The sequence below is a fragment of the Phocoena phocoena genome, chromosome 18, assembly GCF_963924675.1.
Source record: "Phocoena phocoena chromosome 18, mPhoPho1.1, whole genome shotgun sequence".
Taxonomy (NCBI): Eukaryota; Metazoa; Chordata; class Mammalia; order Artiodactyla; family Phocoenidae; genus Phocoena; species Phocoena phocoena.
This window is the reverse complement of record NC_089236.1, coordinates 8,879,664-8,898,905: the sequence shown is the minus strand read 5'-3', so window position 1 is coordinate 8,898,905 and position 19,242 is coordinate 8,879,664. Positions and strand designations below refer to the sequence as shown.

At 36.8% G+C, this 19,242-nt stretch overlaps 1 protein-coding gene across 3 annotated transcripts in view; it reads left to right on the top strand.

The window, feature by feature from the left end:
* The window catches only part of N4BP2L2 (NEDD4 binding protein 2 like 2), a 60,766-nt gene extending 42,830 nt beyond the window's left edge, over positions 1 to 17,936 (top strand). For all 3 annotated transcript variants that reach the window (XM_065895974.1, XM_065895975.1, XM_065895976.1), the window contains 3 exons: positions 12,037 to 13,796; positions 16,485 to 16,570; positions 17,913 to 17,936. In XM_065895974.1, the coding sequence (XP_065752046.1) occupies positions 12,037 to 13,796; positions 16,485 to 16,570; positions 17,913 to 17,936 (1,870 nt within the window). The remainder of the gene's footprint in view (positions 1 to 12,036; positions 13,797 to 16,484; positions 16,571 to 17,912) is intronic.
* Positions 17,937 to 19,242: the final 1,306 nt, after the last annotated feature.

Below are 19,242 nucleotides of genomic sequence, written 5' to 3'. Positions count from 1 at the left end.
GAATTTGCACACAGGCTTTTTTTTGTGTGTGTGGGGGTTAAATATATGTTCATTAATCAAAGCTAATGTTCAATAAATCCATAAGTGTATTTATTATTCTAGAGTGAAGCTTAAATGTTGGGAAAACACATTTATATGTATTTTTTCTTTGTTTTGCCTAATTTGTTTACTGAAGAAAGCCTTTATTTATTTATTTTTCTATTACAGAAATAGTACACCTTCAGTGTAGGAAATTCTGGACACACAGAAAATCACAAAGGAATCAACCCCCATACTTCACCACCATTAATATTTTGCATATTCCTGTGTTCTTAAGTCTATATATGTGCATATTTTAAAACATGTAAATATACAAATACATCAGATCTCTATTATTCTGAGATTTATAATTTTGACAGCTGTATAGCATAATGGTTGAAAACATAAGCTTTGGAATCCGAGAAACTTGAGTTTAAGTCTAACTTCACATATTTTTAATTATGAGAATTGGGCAAGTTTCTAAGCCTCAGTTTATTTATTTGTTAAATGGGGACAATTTAACAGATCGTAAGTTGTTTTTAGTAAGGATTAAATGAGATTTTATATATGTATGACTTAACAAATATCTGCCCCCATAGCAAGTGTATAGGAAATATGAGCCATTATTGCTGTTTTCTATTTCAGGTTTGTTTTTTTTTTTCACTTCAATATGTTGTGAGCATTTTTACAACCTCGATCTTATTTTCCTGAATGATATTTCCTACTGTATTAATTCAAATTTATTATCTGAATATTTTATCTTTTACTTTTAAATTTTTAATTAAAATAATGACTTACATTAACTTTAGTTGTAACTATAATTACTGATTGGATATAAAAAAGGTTTATATTCAAATTTTTAAATAAATTTATTTATTTTTGGCTGTGTTGGGTCTTCGTTGCTGTGTGCAGGCTTTCTCTAGTTGTGGCGAGCGGGGGCTACTTTTGTTGTGGTGCATGGGCTTCTTACTGCAGTGGCTTCTCTTTGTTGCAGAGCATGGGCTCTAGGTGCACAAGTTTCAGTAGTTGTGGTGCATGGGGTTAGTTGCTCTGTGGTTATGTGGGATCTTCCCAGACCAGGGCTCGAACCTGTGTCCCCTGCATTGGCAGGTGGATGCTTAACTGCTGCGCCACCGGGGAAGTCCTTAAAACATACTTTTGTCACTGCAGATGGGGTACATAATTTAGACATTTTCTTGAGTTCCAATTTCTCCATGTTATTACCCACACCTGTTATTGTCCCTTTTTTGTATTATAGACCTCCTACTGGGTGTAAAATGGTATTTCACTGTGGTTTTGATTTTGCATTTCCTTGATGTCTAATGAGATTGAGCATCTTTTCATGTGCTTATTGGTCATTTTCATATCTTTTTTGGAGAAAGGTCTATTCTGATCCTGTGCCCATTTTAAAATTTGGATTTGTCTTTATATTATTGAGTTGTAAGAGTTATTTATGTATTCTGGGTACAAATTTCTTATCAGATATATAATTTGCAAATATTTTCTCCCATTCTGTGGATTGTCTTTTTTTCACTTTCTTGATGATATCATTTGAAGCACAAAACTTTTTAATTTTAATTAAGTTCAGTTTGTATACTCTTCTATTTGGTTGCTTGTGATTTTGGTGTTCTCTAAAAATTCACTGCTTAGTTCAAGATAATGAAGATTTACACCTATATTTTCTAATAGAATTTTTATGGTTTTAGCTCTTATATTTAGGTCTTTGATTTGAGTTAAATTTTGTTTATGGTGTGAGGTAAGGTGCAACTTGATCCTTTTGTGTATGGATATCCAATTGTCCACCATTTGTTGAAAAGACTCCTCTTTCCCCATTGGACTATTTATCAAAAATAAATTGGCCATAGATACAAGGGTTTATTTCTGAACCCTCAATTCTGTTCCATTGACCTCTGTGTTTATCTTTATGCCAGCACTACACAGCCTTGATTGCTATAGCTTTATATCAGATTTTGAAATTAGGGCGTATGAGTCCTCCGGTTTTGTTCTTTTTCAAGATTGTTAAGGCTATCCTGGGTCCCTGGAATTTCTATATTAATTTTAGGATCAGTTTTCCAATTTCTGCAAAAAAGGCTGGTGAGACTTTGACAAGGACTGCATTGAATCTGTAGATCAGTTTGGGGAGTATTGCCATCTTAACAATACTGTATTTTCTGATCCATGAACATAGGATGTATTTCTATTTATTTAGTCTTCTTTAATTTCTTTCAGTAATGTTTTGTAGTCTTCAGAGTACAAGTCTTGTGCTGCTTTTGTTAAATTTATTCCTAAATATTTAATTCTTTTTGATGATATTGTAAATGGAATTTTGTTAATTTTCAGAGTGTACACTGCTAATGTATAGAAATACAATTGATTTTTGTATATTGACCTCATACGTTGAAACATTGCTGAGGTAGTTTATTAGTTTTTTAGGATTTTCCTTAAATTCTTTAGGATTTTCTATATATACAATCATATCTGCAAATAGAGATAGTTTTACTTCTTTCTTTCCAATCTGTGTCCTCTTTATTTCATTTTCTTGCCAGATTGTGCTGGCTAGTGCCTCTAGTACAATGTTAAATAGGTATGGTGAGAACAGACATCCTGTCTTTTTTCTGATTTTAGGGTGAAACATTCAATCTTTCACCAGTAAGTATGGTGTTACCTGTGGTTTTTCATAGATATCCAATATCAAGTTCAGGATGTTTCCTTCTGTTCCTGATTGTTAAGTGTTTCTGTTACAAAAGAATGTTGGATTTTGTCAAATGCTTTATCTGTATCAATTGAGATGATCCTGTGGTCTTTGTACTTTATTCTATTGATATGGTGTATTACACTAGTTGATTTTTGGATGTTAAACCAACCTTGCATTCCTGGGATACATCCCACTTCATCATGATGTATAATCCTTTTTATATGTTGCTGGATTCAGTTTGTTAGTTTATGTTTTGTTTTTAGTTTTTAGTTTTTTGCATCTATACCCATAAGTGGTATTGGTCGGTAGTTTTCTTATCTTGTGATGTCTTCATTTGCTTTCAGCATCAGAGTGGTGCCAGCCTTATAGAATGAGTTGGGTTGTGTTCTTTCTTCTTCTGTTTTTTTGAAGAGTTTGTGAAGAATTGGTGTTTTTTCTTCCTTATGTAGTTGATAGAATATTTAAAGAAGCCCATTGAAGCCATTTGGGCCTGGTCTTTTCTTTGTGAGAAGTTCTGAACATCTTTTAAAATCTAGTTTGCTTTCCTTTCCAGCAGTTGTTCCTTTACTTTGAGAACTTTTCTTCATCTTTTCTTTTGTGGATGAAAAAAAATGACCTTAATCTTACTTGACAAGAATAGTAATTGTGTTTACCACTTTCAAAAGCAAACAAGCAAAATAAAAACAGTATAAAAGTAGGAACAAAGGAAGCAAAGAAAGCAAGCCATATATTTTCTTTTTTCTTTTTTTTTTTTTTTTTTGCGGTACGCGGGCCTCTCACTGTTGTGGCCTCTCCCGTTGCGGAGCACAGGCTCCGGACGCGCAGGCTCAGTGGCCATGGCTCGCTCATGCGCCCAGCCGCTCCGCGGCATGTAGGATCCTCCCGGACCGGGGCACGAACCCGTGTCCCCTGCGTCGGCAGGCGGACTCTCAACCACTGCGCCACCAGGGAAGCCCTATTTTCTTTTTAAAATACAATTTAATTTTTTTTTTTGGCCACATTGTGGCATGCTGGATGTGGGATCTTAGTTCCCCAACCAGGGATTGAACCCGTGCCCCATGCAGTAGAAGCATGGAGTCTTAACCATTGGACCACCAGGGGAGTCCCAAGCCATATATTTTCATTAAATGTTTTAGTGGTTAACCTGTGAATAAAATAATGTCATTTTATTGCCTTGAATCAATAGGTCATTTTGCTTTAAAGTCAAAAATCTCACAGCCAGGGGCTTCGCTGGTAAGGCAGTGGTTGGGGATCCGCCTGCCGATGCAGGGGATGCGGGTTCATGCCCCTGTCCGGGAGGATCCCGCATGCCATGGAGCGGCTAGGCCTGTGATCCATGGCCGCTGAGCCTGTGCGTCCAGAGCCTGTGCTCCGCAACGGGAGAGGCTACAGCAGTGAGAGGCCTGTGTACCACAAAAAAAATAAAAAAAGATATTGAATATAGTTCCCTGTGTTATACAGTAGGTTCTTGTTGTTTACCTATTTTGTATACAGTGGTATGTATCTGTTAATCCCAAATTCCTAATTTATCCCCGCCCTTTCCATTTGGTAACCATAAGTTTGTTTTCTATGTCTGTGAGTCAATTTCTGTCTTGTAAATAAGTTCATTTGTATGATATTTTTAGATTCCACTTATAAGTGATATCATATGATGTCTTTCTCTGACTGACTTGACTCAATAATGATAATCTCTACGTCCATCCATATTGCTCCAAATGACACTATTTCACTCTTTTATGACTAATATTCCATTGTGTGTATACACACACACACACACACACACACACACACACACACACACCCACATCTTCTTTATTCATTCATCTGTTGATGGACATTTTGGTTGCTTCCATGTCTTGGATATTTTAAATAGCGCCTTTGCTCTTTTTTTAAATCAAGTTGTTTTTTGTTTCTTTGTTGTTGAGCTTTAGGAATTCTCTGTATATTCTGGATATTAATCTTTTATCAGTTATATGATTTGCAAGTATTTTCTCTTCTGTTGGTTGCCTTTTTACTAAGTTAATATTGTCTTTTTTATTTTTGTTTGTTTGGTTTTTTGCAGTATGCGGCCTCTCACTATTGTGGCCTCTCCCGTTGCGGAGCACAGGCTCTGGATGTGCAGGCTCAGCGGCCATGGCTCACGGGCCTAGCCGCTCCACGGCATGTGGGATCTTCCCGCACCAGGGCACGAACCCGTGTCCCCTGCATCGGCAGGTGGACTCTCAACCACTCCCCCTTCCCTCTCCCTACTGGTAACCTTTAGTCGGTTCTCTGTATCTTGAGTCTGCTTCTTTTTGTTATATTCACTAGTTTGTTTTATTTTTTAGATTCCACATATAAGTGATATCATACAGTTTTGTCTTTCTCTGTCTTATTTCACTTAGCATAATACCCTCCAAATCTATCCATGTTGCTACAAATGGCAAAATTTCATTTTTTTTATGGCTGAGTAGTATTCCATTGTGTGTGTGTGTGTGTGTGTGTGTGTGTGTGTGTATGGCACATTTTCTTTATCCATTCGTCTGTTGATGGACATTTAGATTGCTTCCATATCTTGGCAATTGTAAATAATGCTGCCACAAACATTGGGGTGCATGTATCTTTTCAAATCAGAGTTTATTTTTTTTGGATATATACCCAGGAGTGGAATTGCTGGATAATGTGGTAGTTCTAGTTTTAGTTTTTTGAGAAACCTTCATACTGTTTTCCATGGTGGCTGTACCGATTTACATTCCCACCAACAGTGTACCGGAGTTCCCTTTTTTCCACATCCTTTCCATCGTTGGTTATTTGTGTTCTTTTTGATGGTAGCCATTCTGACAGGTGTGAGGTGATACATCATTGTGGTTTTGACTTGCATTTCCCTGATGATTAGCAATGTTGAGCCTCTTTTCAGGTGCCTGTTGGCCATCTGCACGTTCTCTTTGAAAAAATGTCTATTCAATTCTTCTGCCCTTTTTTTTTTTTTTTTTTTTTGCGGTTCGCGGGCCTCTCACTGTTGTGGCCTCTCCCATTGCGGAGCACAGGCTCCAGACGCGCAGGCTCAGCAGCCATGGCTCACGGGCCCAGCCACTCCGCGGCATGTGGGATCCTCCTGGACCAGGGCACAAACCCGCGTCCCCTGCATTGGTAGGCGGACTCTGAACCACTGCGCCACCAGGGAAGCACTCTTCTGCCCATTTTTAAATCGAGTTGTTTGGTTTTTTTTTTTTTTCTTGATATTGAGTTGTATGAGCTGCTTATATAAGTTGGATATTAACCGCTTATCAGTCACATCATTTGCAAATATTTTCTCCCATTGAGTAGGTTATCTTTTGGCTTTGTCGACAGTTTCCTTTGCTGAGCAAAAGCTTTTAAGTTTAATTAGGTCCCATTTGTTTCTTTTTGCTTTTATTTCCTTTGCTTTAGGAGACAGATCCAAAAACATATTGCTACAATTTATGTCAAAGAGTGTTCTGCCTATGTTTTCCTTTAGGAATTTTATGGTTTCCAGTCTTACATTTAGGTCTTTAATCCATTTGGAATTTATTTTTGTATGTGGTGTTAGAGAGTGTTCTAATTTCATTCTTTTACATGTGGCTGTCTGGTTTTCCCAGCACCACTTATTGTAGAGACTCCATTGTATATCCTTGCCTCTTTTGTTGTAGATTAATTGACCATACTGTGTAGGTTTAAGGAATTTCTAGTTTCTGTTGTTGAAAATTGGAGAGAGAACCCAAAGAAATCTTATAGGTTTTTATGACTTTTAAGTAAACTTTATGGTTATCCTGACTAAACCTAATTTGATAACAGTCTCTTAGTAGTTTGTCTTTATTGAGTCACTTACTTCAATTTAATTTTTATAGAAACTTTCTTTCTTGTACTCATATTCTACTGATTGACATAATGTTTAATCAAACTATAAAATTATAGTACCATTATGATAAGTATAAACAGACTTGGGAAAAACTCACCTGACTGCTTGTAAATATGCAGCCCTAAATAATGGGAGCAGAAATGTGTAGTTGTACTAGAGAACAGCCATCTAGCTGCAAGCATTTTGTATGTCATTGGCATTAGTTATTCTATTCTACAGAGGCGATGGAAAGAATTTGTCATTGGTTAGGTAGAGGTCATTTAAGGGCATCTATATTAATCTTTACAACTGTGCAAGAAGGTAATGTTATCTCCATTTCAGAAGGGAGACCTGATTTGCCCAAGATCCCACTACTAGCTTATTACTGAACCAAGAGGACCTAGGCCTGGATTATTTCAACCACAGTCATTCCATAAAGCTGTGAGACCTCTCTTATAATCTGTGTATTTTAATTGAGTTTTACTTCATGTATTGCCCATGCTTCATGAATTAGTGTATAGGCCTCTGCAATAAGAAATAATGTTTCTGGCTCCCTTAATTATTTTCCTGATGAAGAACATTAAGCAATAACTATATATATATATATATATATATATTTTTTTTTTTTTTTTTTTTTTTTTTTTTCTCCAAAGCAGTCAATTTTGGCTTTATCTGGATGTTCTCTCACCTTTGTCTTCAGGTCACAGTTCACTTGGTCAGGTTAGCTTGTCTCTTAGCAACACTACCTTTCTAATTCTTAAAAAGTGCACTCCATCTGAACCCAGGAGCTTGGATTCTAAACCATTATCTAAAAAGCAAAATCTTATTAATTAGAGATATGTTACCATTCGTTCTTTCCTTATTTCTTCCTCTCTTTTCTAAAGCTACAGCCCATGCATCCATCTCTTCTGATTTCTTCTCCATGACTAACTTATATTTAGTGATGCTTCTTCTCTTTTAATGGTGCCATTCATCCCTAAGTGAATCAGCATGAGTGAGACATAGGTTTGATGAGCCTTTCACACTTTATAAATACATAAATACATCTATTGATTAGGCACATCCAATGTATACATTCTCACAGAAGTTATCACCACCATCACTTCTCTTATCTCCCAAGTGCTTCACAAGTCCCTGTTATTGCTTTGTTTTTTCTTTCCAGAAGTCCTGTTCCAAGTACTAGAACAAGTGTGGTCACTATATAGAGCTTCCATGGTGCAGAACTAGAAAAAGTCTCTGACACACTTCCTTATAAAGTTAGTCTTTGGATTTTCATACTTCTTGGCATTGTATTGTATTTTTAATTGAAATTCCAAGCCTTAAGACTTCTTTGATTAACTCTTTTAGCAAACTGCCTTAATAAATTGCGTGATCTCCTAGATTCTAATAGTTTATTTTTTAAGCCACCTTGTTCTTTCATGATCCATGTTAAATTCTCTGCAGGCATCATGAGTTTTCATCACTGGCAGGTCCTTTCTCAAAGTAGCTATCAGATTGTAATCCATTTAAAAAACATAGGAACCCTTGAGGAGTATTAGAGAAACCCTCATCTTTTCTACTTTCTAAAATCTGCTGTAGGGACAGATTAATTTACTGGTTAAGACTCTGAGCTGAACTTTGAGGCAATTGATTTAGCAGCGCTCTCTCCAAACCCCTACCTTGTACAGGCTTCTGTGTATCAGCAAATGGCTACTTCATCCCTCTGATTGTTCAGGCCAAAATCTTTGCACTCATGCTTTATTATTATCTTTTTCTCATACTCTAACCAATTTGTTTTCAATTCCTGCTTGTCTTTCCTTCAAAGTATATCCAGAATGTGATCACTCTTCACTACCTCTACCCCTTGACAAATGAGTTAACTTCAGGAGGAGGCCCTTGTGTCCGTTGGCCTAAGTTAATAGGCCACCTACCCTGGCCTTCCCGTTGGTCATATAAAACCTTGACATAAAGTTCAATTAGGGAGATGAGTCCTGTTCCACACTACCTTCTCTCACTTTCTGGTGTTATTCCTTGTTTGCTTTCATACAGAGGGAGAGAGAGAAAAAGAAAAAAGTCTCAAGACACTATTAGGGTAGTGATAGCAGGAGTCAGGGTCCAAGAGTTGCTTCCCTCAAAAGGACTCAGCTCTTGCCAGCATAAACATCTCTGTGTTTGTGCACATGTGAGAATTTGAAGATGAGAGGAGGAAGAGGAATTTGAAGATGAGAGGAGGAAGAGAAAGAAGGGAAGTGTAAAATTCTCCTTTTTAGTTGAGAGGCAATTTTATATAATGGTTAAAGAGTATAGAATCTAAAGCCAGTCAGCCTTGGTCTGAATTGTGCCAGTAGCCATGTGACCCTGGGCAAATTCTTCTTTTTACTTTTTTTTTTTCTAGTTTTATTGAGAAATAATCGACACATATCACTGTAAATTTAAGCTATACACTATGATGGTTTCATTTACATACATTGTGAAATGATTACCACAATAGGTTTAGTTAACATCCATCAATTCATATAGATACAATAAAAATAAAAGAAAAACATTTTTCTCCAGTGGTATGAACTCCTAGGATCTACTCTCTTGACAACTTTCCTAAATACCATACAACAGTGTTAACTATAGTCATTGTGTCATACGTTAAATCCCTAATACTTATTTATCTAATAACTGTAAGTTTGTACCTTTTGACCACATTCCTCCAATTCCCCCTTACCCCAACCCCCACCTCTGGTAACCACAAATATAGTGTCTTTTTCTATGAGTTTTTTTGTTCATTTTGTTTTAGATGCCAAATATAAGTGAGATCATACAGTATTTGGCTTTCTCTGTCTGACTGATTTCACTTACCATAATGCCTTAAAGTTTCATCCATGTTGTCACAAATGGTAGAATTTCCTCATTTTATATGGCTGAATAATAGTCCATTGTATATATATACCACAACTTCTTTATCCATTCATCCATTGATGGGCACTTGTTTCCATGTTTTGGCTATTGCACATAATGCTTCTGTGAACATGGGGTACAGATACCTTTTTGAGTTAGTGTTTTTATTTCCTTTGCATATATCCCCAGAAGTGGAATTGCAAGATCATATGGTGGTTCTATTTTTAATTTTTTGAAGAACCTCCATGCTGCTTTATATTGTGGCTGTAGTTGGGAAGATTCTTCAGCTTCTCTTTGTTTCAGTTGCCTTTTTAAGTTGGGGGTAAAACTAGCATTTGCCTTACCACGTATGGTTATTATGAAGATTAGGTAAGTTAGTACATGTAAAGCAATTAAATAATCTTAACATATAGTGAGTGTACACTAAATAGTTTTTTTTTTTAAAGCCAATTTTCAAAGTAGCATTGTGAACCTTGTAATTCCTGGTGGCATAAGGAGCTATAAACACTTATATGATGAACCATATCTAGGAACCCCATTTCCATAGATTAGAGTTCTCCTTCCTTGTGCGCTAGAGAGCTGTTTAAAGGGACAGTGGCTGCACATTAAGTGCATTCAAGTCCACAGAGTCACCAGTCCTGGAGTGAGTCTTAAGTCCTTAGTATTTTACCATTTATGCCAACAAATAAAGCAACAACAAATTCAGCTCATTCTTTTCCTCCTTTCCCTGCAACAGGATGGTTCATGTTTGGGTGAAGACAGTGGAGTTTGTTTTTAGGATGACAGACTAGTCTGCAGTATGCATTTTATAACTGTGACTGCATTTTAGACTTCAACTAGACCTTTCATTGGAGTCAGATAGAACTGACCATGAAGGAGAGTTACTGCCAAAGTTGACATTCTTTACTCAATATCCTTTTTATAGATACCATCTTAACTGCTTTTCAGTAATTGACTGTTTCTTAATGTTCTTCTTTTTAAAAAAATTTTTAAATTTAATTTTTAATTGAACTGTAGTTGATTTACAACCTTAATGTTCTTTCTAAACCAACATCCAGGAATATATAAACAAGGGCAGCAGCAATTAGTTGACAAAGAACAATGTATTCAGGGATCCTGACTATTGAAAATTGCCCAGCAGCATGGGATGGAATAAACCAGGCCAGAGGCTGGGGCAATTTTCTTTTTTTTTTTTTTTTTTTTTTAAAGAAGATGTTGGGGGTAGGAGTTTAATTATTTATTTATTTATTTTTGCTGTGTTGGGTCTTTGTTTCTGTGTGAGGGCTTTCTCTAGTTGTGGCAAGTGGGGGCCACTCTTCATCACAGTGCGCAGGCCTCTCACTATTGTGGCCTCTCTTGTTGCGGAGCACAGGCTGCAGACACGCAGGCTCAGTAGTTGTGGCTCACGGGCCTAGTTGCTCCACGGCATATGGGATCTACCCAGACCAGGGCTCAAACCCGTGTCCCCTGCATTAGCAGGCAGATTCTCAACCACTGCGCCACCAGGGAAGCCCTGGGGCAGTTTTAATAAGTTCTTTTGTCCAATGCCCAGCCAATTGACCAACTTCTCTTTTCCTTGTTATCTCTTTCTGCTTCGGTGTTTGTTTAAGTGTTTATTTTCCTATTCCTCTACCCTGGATTTTTTTCCTCAGCTGTATCTATTGTCCTTCCTCTACTACATTTTACTATGTTTCCATCTGTACATTGTGGAAGAGAAGATAATTAAACCTTTATATCCTAAATTAGAAAATTTCCTAAATCCTCCTTTTTCTCTCAGGATCAAAGATTGCCTTCAATTAAGGGGCACCATGAACTTTTAGTGTGCTTGATGAGAGCATTATTGCTCGTTTGGGTGGGATAACTTTTCACTGTGGAATTGTCCCTGGCATTGCAGGATGGTTAACACCCCTGGCCTCAGTACCAAGTGCCAGTAACACATTTCCAGTCATTGAGACCACCAGAAATGCCTTCACACATTTACACACATCCCACAAAGTAGTGGTGGAGCCTCTGGTTTAGAACCACTGCTCACTAGGCAGTTGGAAGCATATCATCCCAATACTGAACTTGGCTGCTCATCATCAACTGTTCTTTACAGTTTGATGGAGCAACTTAATTGCCAAAGTTTTTACGTCTAGAGAAAATCTAGCTATTTGAGCCATTAAAGTGGTGCCATTTACACTATACCCGTCACTTTTCACTTTTCAAAATTCAAGATGTTGGGATAACCAAGTTGTTTATTGTTTATATATATATATATAAGTATCTTAGGGAAAATATTAGGCTTTCATAAAGTTATTGGTTTATGAAATGAGTATGTGAAAATGAGTTGTAAGTTTCTCAAAGTGTATTCACTTTTATTGGGTTGGCCAAAAAGTTCGTTTGGGTTTTTCTATGTTATGGAAAACCTGAAAACAAACTTTTTGGCCAACCCAGTCATTTAGAGGATTAAAGCATATCTCTTTCAAAGGTGATTTTTAAAATATAGTTCAAAGTGGACACACACTTTAGAATCTCTTATACTAATGATTTGTATATCTGCACATTGAGTATAATATTTTAGTTTATAATGTTATATAAGTAATTAAGTTATGAATTTCTTAATTCTTTTATGTTTCAGAGAAAGAGATTTGAAGAAAACTGGGCGCAGGTTCAGCAAAGCCAAGAAGAGAAACAGAAAAAGAAACAAAAAGCAGAACAGTCATAGTAAAATCATGGAGGAAAACTCATTTGAAACCTTAAGTTATCTTACACCAGAAGATCAGGACCCATCTCAGAATGAAGAGGAAGACTTAGAAGAGACCAAAAGAGAATCAGAGTGTTCCTTAACAGGTGGTCTGAGAAATGAAGTAGGAGATTTTATGAATGTCCATAAAGATGAGAGACAGGAAAACATAAATTTTGAAAACAGTTTGCCACATGTTATGTCTGTAGTTGAGTTGGACAATACACCAAAGAATTTCCTCCCCAAGGAAGATGATGACTTGTTTCTAAATTTGTCATTGATGCCAAATGAAAGCTCTGTTGCTTATTCAACAGTGACTCAAAATCTCCCCTATGTAGCAAATGCTGACTGCCCTGGCACAAAGATAGAAAAGCATATAGAAAGTAGGGATATCATGGCATTACACATCCAAGACCGATTTGTTGAAACCCCGTGCTCATTTATGCAGAAGAAAGAGATGGGAGATAAGAGTCTCCTGAATGAAACAAGTCTGTACCATCAATATGGATCCAGAACTTCAGATAAAGTTTTAAGAAAGGAACAAGGAGTAAATACATCTAAAAACAATTACTGGGCTTTTTTCTCAAATGATTTCTCTGATGAAGAATTACAGTTGGGCTCTGATAGACAACCCTATTTTGGTAGCTGGCCTGAGGGACCTAATAAGTTTATATGTGAACAGAGACCAAAGAGAGATAGATGGCAAAAACTGGCTCATCCTGACAACAGGAGACAATTGATTAAATTGACCTCTCCTTCTGAAGGAGCATCAGGACCAGGAAACAGTCCTGACACATTGATAGAAGAGAAGCTATCGATAGAAAATGAAGATTTGTCACCTCCAACTGAGAATATAGATTCAATCATAGAAACAGAGACAAATATCTTTGGAAGCCACTTCCTTAAGCTGGATAGCCTAAAGAATGCCTTACACTCAACAAAGAATAAAAAAAGGAGGCAGAAAAGGATTTTCAGTTTGGCACCAAACTTTAACTTACTGGGACAGAGTCATATCAATGTAAAAGAAATGGGGGAATGTGAATTGTTAACAGAAAGCCATGGAATAAAAATTATTTTGGAAGGAAAAAAAGATGTAATTTCAGAAATAAATAATGAAGAAGAGAATAAGCAAAACATTATGACCTTCAATCATCATCCATCATGGTTTTACTTTGACATTGTCAAAGATTCTCTTCTAAATGTTGGTGGACAATTTTATTCTCATTACCTGCTGTTTAATAGACTAAGGCACTCTGTGTATTTTTACAAAAGCCCCATTCCTTCTCTTATGCTACAATATACATCTAGCTTTTGGAAGATATCTTTTACAAGCAAGAAACCGTTTTTGACTTCCAACTCTCAGAGGAGAGTAGATGATAAACTAAATGATGTAAGGTTCACTTCTTCAGAAATTTTAAGTAGCCCACCTGATACTTTGTACTCTTTTAGGGTCACTTCTGATCTTCACTTTTTAAATGAAAGTTTTGGTGAAAAGCTAGAGACATGGGAAGAACCTAAACCATTACAGTTCTCAGAAACAGAGGATAACCAAGATGTAACAAGCACTGACTACTTTGATTCCCTTGAGCTACCATTATCACAAGAGTTTGCCTTTCAACTAGTAAAGCTTTTTGGATCTCCTGGAGTTCCAGTGGGTAAATTGAGTTTATTTGCTACAAATAAAAAGTCCAATTTAACATATGTGAGTAATTTTTGCAGTGTTTCTACCTCATGTTAGTGATTTCATGCAGTTAATTGATGTTGTGATACTTTTCGGCTGTGGAAGTGGAGGACACGTAGCAAATGGTGCTCGGTGGAGTCATGCCCCACCCCCCCCACCTCCACAGCCAGTCGTCTGAAATGTCTTTGAGCATGTTGAATACTTGGACTCTCAGTTTCAACAGACAGTGGGAAGAATGAAGAATGAGACAGGCAAACAGTGATTATGTGACAAATAGAGATGTACTGCTTTCTTTAAGAAAAACCTTTCTGCTTTCTACATTTCCCTTGTTTGGCGCATGGCCCTTTCCTTTCTCATTCACATTATAGCTCATAGATATGAGAATAGTAAAAGGGGGACAATGAAGATTAAGTGATGAAAAAAATATCTGAAATCAGTTGAATTTAATTTTTAAGAACTGAGAAGGGTACTGAAAAGAAGGTTAGGAAGGAGTCTGACTGGTTGACTTGAAAAGTTCCTTTGGGCTCTTAAGATTGTTGTTTTTGGAAGTGAAAAAATCTACCTGTGGATTAAAAATGAAAATATGATTTTTTAATATTGTAAGTAAAATTCTAAGTAAATTTCTGCTAAATAGTATGCCTGTGCAAGATGCTAAATATCTTAAAGAGGAAATGAGGCACATATCCCAACTTTTCCTTATCTGTAAATCAATTGCACATGTTAATGACTTCATTCAATTGCATGTGTCCCCTTCCTTGGGGACAGAAGCTGTAAGAGCCAAGAAGTAAAGCTCCAGTCCCTGCATCCTGTATCTTCCTGATATTCTTTTTCTTCTGTACTTACCAGGGAGCCTGGGGTTCTCTAACAGCTTGATTTCCAGTGTTTTTTACTTTGCTCCTAAACTTCTGCTGTTCTGGACAAGCTTGGTCCACTCAGCTCAGACCCAAGATTACCTAAGTCTCAGAGTCAGAGGAGTCACAACTATCAACCTGTTCTGGCATCATGTTTATCATTTTTGCAAACTTTGTGAATAATCACATCGTAACTGTTTGCTGCAATTTTCTGTCCTCCTAGATGCACCAAAGAAACATACCAATTTTAAAAATTAAACTGTATTTGCTTTGGAGAATTTAAAAAGATAATGGAAGTCATTTTTAGTCGGGAATATTAGTCCAAAGTCCATATTCTGAAGTCATATGCAAAATTCTTTGTGGCATTTTTTTTTTTTTTTTTTTTTGCGGTACGCGGGCCTCTCACCGCTGTGGCCTCTCCCGCTGCGCAGCACAGGCTCCGGACGCGCAGGCCCAGCGGCCATGGCCCACGGACCCAGCCGCTCCGCGGCATGTGGGATCCTCCCGCACCGGGGCACGAACCCATGTCCCCTGCATCGGTAGGCGGACTCTCAACCACTGCGCCACCAGGGAAGCCCTCTTTGTGGCATTTTGTGCCATTTTTCTGGGAGAAAGTCCCTAGATTTTAACAGCTTCTCAGGGACGTCCATGACCCCAAAATATTAACAATCACTGCCTTAGATTGGCACCAGAAAGCATGAAGGCACTAGTGGGAAAAGATTCTAAACCTCCTCCTTTGAATGCACAATACTATCATAATCAACAATAATGATCTAGCATCCATTAATTAAGCTTTGGAAAGCTTTTTAGAGGAAATAGACCTCATTCATCAAGTATCTTACCTTCTAAATGGGGAGACAAGACTAACACAAAACAAAATTATTGCACATAGAAAATATAAATGAGAGGCTTATGAATATTTTATGAGTGAGGTTAGCTGTGCTAAAGGGATTGTTGAAGAGAATATGGGGTTATGGTTTTGTCTGGGATGGCTCCAAATGGAAGTGAATTATAAGCAGTGCTTATACAAATATGACTTAAAAGAAAAACAGGGAAAGAATTTTACGTTTGGAAATGGTGTATGCTTAAAAAAGGAAATGAGAAAACTGGAAGTGGAGGCTGTAAACTAATTCGTTTACCTAGGTTCGACATGCAAAGCTCTGGTGTATCTATGACCTTGTAAATAAAACAGGGAACTCAAATGAATTCTATTATTAGGAGCTCTGCAGACACAGTGGGATTATATAGTAGAGTCATACATAGGCCAGAAGAAACCAAACTACCCATGTTGCTGGGGATATGCGAGTATAGGAAAAATATTTTCTGTGGTTTGGTATGGCTGATAGGTATAAATCAATGTTTGGACTTGCTTATGAGCATCATAATTGTAAGGATTTTTTCTCCCAGACACTCTTATGTGGAAGGAGCAATTTGCAAGAAAACTAAACTTGCTGTACTTGCAGTGTTTTATACATGTCACAGGAAAGGATGTCTACCTAAATTTTATGCCCTGTGACAGTACCACTTGAAGCTACTGATGTGTATATATTTGTACTTACATGAGAGTATGAACTATGATACATATCACTTTACATATGTACATAAGCATTTTTATTGAGTCTGGATAGTGTTTACTAACAGAGATCTGAGACAGACTAACTCCTGCTTTAGCTATCACTGAAATATCTTCAAAACCAGGCTTTTATCATTATGGTGGTCTAGATACCATGTTTGCATGTCTTCATATTTAGGGTAAAAATATGTGTGACATTAGAGATGAAATTTGTTCTTTTTTTTTTTTTTTTGCACAGAATCTTTGTTGCCCGACGACTGTGTGGTTCCTCTTGACTGGAAGACACTGAAGATGATCTGTTTGCAGTGGAAGACGTCAGTAGAGGTATATTTTTATGGCTTTCAAAGCAGACCTTCTCTAACTGGTTTCTTTTTTTTATTGATTTTAAAATTTTTAATACAATTTTTAAAGGTTACTTTCCATTTACAGTTATTATAAAATATTGGTTATATTCCCTGTGTTGTACAATACATTCTTAAGCCTAGCTTATACCCAATAGTTTGTACCTCCCACTTACCCACCCCTATATTGCCCCCGCCTCCCATAATCACTAGTTTGTTCCCTATATCTGAGTCTGCTTCTTTTTTGTTTTATTCACTAGTTTGTTATATTTTTAGATTTCACATATGCAATATCATATGTTTGTCTTTCTCTGTCTGACTTATTTCACTTAGCATAATGCCCTCTAACTAGTTTCTTAAAAAAAACAAAAGAAAAAAGAAAACCTGTTCCATCAAATGTAACATGAAGAGCTACATCCATTGTATTAAATTAGAGAAAGAATGTATGTGGATGGGTGGATAATCTATGCATGTTTCTTTCAGTTAGTCCCAAACAGAAAGTTGCATTTAATTCCCTAACTTTGTTGTAGTGTAGGCTGGTATAAGGGCCAACTGTGGGTGACTGAGGTCCCCGTTTTAGGAGAGTCATTTATTCTTCTTTACATCTTTTTCTCCTGTCCAGCCCTCAATCTTATCTTGTTATAATAAAGTAACAGCTACAAATTAGATTCATATTTACGTGACTTGGAAGCACCTCATTATTGGTATGTTCTGGTGGTCCATGATGGTTCTGACAGGCTGTTAATTTTCCAGGTAGCTGGAGGAGGACTGGTTGGGAAGGTTAGAAAGGTAACAGAAACTCTGGAAAATCCAGTACTCTGTGTAATGTAATGAGGAGAGGGTGGCTGGTATTCTGTTTACATTAGTTGATAGTGACTTAAATGTGCCCAAAGGCAATGCCAGAGGTACATTTTGAAATAAATAGTAAAATCAAGGTTTAGTGAAACATAGAATTATATAGTTCAGGATAGTAGGTATTTCTTAACTGTTCATATAAACACAGCTGTGGGAAAAGTAGATTTGTTTGTGTGCTCAGGTAGTAAAACCAAATACATTTTTCTACATATTTCTCCTCATTCCCATGGAGACCTTTTTCCTACCTAAACATACACACACACACACACACACACACACACATGCACACACACATGCACACGCATACACACACGCACACAGCAATAATTTAAATGTTTAAACTGACATTTATGTTTATTATGTTTTTTCTCATTTGGAGAGTGTCCCTATGTGAGTTAAATGATGGTGCAAACCTAATCCCAATGGCAAATATTAATCATTATTATATGTATTTTAATTATGATTTCCAGAAAAGACAGAAGAAGATTGGTTAAAAAAATGAGGATTCTTTGAACTGTAAGTACAACTTATTCCAGAGACCTCTATATGATTAGGAGGAAATGGATGTTGACATTATTTGGTTGTAATAGTTCATATGTACTACAATTGAAGAGTAAATATAAAAAATGTAGTCTGTTACCATAGCAACTCTGTGTGCTTTTGCACATGTGATGTTTTTATTTCCTTTAAATGTAGATCTTCTAATGAAATACAACAAAGCTTAGACTGTTGCTGCCAAATTTATTTTCCAACTTTATTAGTTAGAATATATTTTAGAGCATTCTGTCAACACACAGTTTATGAGGGATTTCCACCCCCTCACCCCTCACCTCCACCCAGATTGATAATGTGATGATGTCTGGGAATTAGGGATATAGGTTATATTTAAATATTAAAAGATTCTCTAGGAAAAGAGGTAAAACATGTAGACAAACTCATGTTTTAAACTTGACATCAAGTGACATTAAAATAAACACATGGCACTTTTTTTCAAATGCCTAAATTATGAAATAAACACAGCTGCTACAATTTCAGTATGTATCTGTCTGCATTTGATAAGAATTGAATGTACTCTGCATTTACCATATGTTTTCTCTTTTCATTGTTTCCATTTCTCAGCTAACTAGAAATACACATATACCCAGTAAAAATGTTTTTGTTTGTTTTAAACAAGGCTCTGCTGAAAGAAGAAGGGGAAGGACTAAAGATCTGGGAGAAGAGTTTAGAGATTTGGAAAATGTGGGATAAATATAGGAGGGGAAGAGATAAGGGGCTATGAGGAATTCCAGAGAAAGGAGGTGAAGAAATTCATTCATTTGTTCAACAAATGTTTATCGAGTTGCCTCAGTTCAGACATTGTTCTACACACTGAGGATATAGCAGTGAAAACATTCCCGGCCTCATGGAGTTTATGTGAGGCTTCCCCTCAGTGTGACACCAGTATAAGCAGCATGCAACAAGCATGGGTATACTTGGCAGTAGCTAATTTCAGAGTGTTTTCTATCTGCTAATTTTGTGTCAAGGACACTTTATGGACCATACTTTTTTGATTTTTATGTTCATCTTCTACATTCATGCTAAACGAAATGCCCTCTGTGAACCTCACAGAGCAGTCATCCCTAATTATTTGTCCTCTCTTTTTGGGGAATTTTATGAGTGCTGTAGCCATGTACAGGTTTTTTATAATTGTAATGAGAATGGGCCTCTTAGTTTTGTGTTTGGCATAATTAATAATCAGTGGGCGTCAAGGGGTAAACAGAAATTTAGAAAGAAAGAAATAGCAGGAGAATGTGGTTGGCT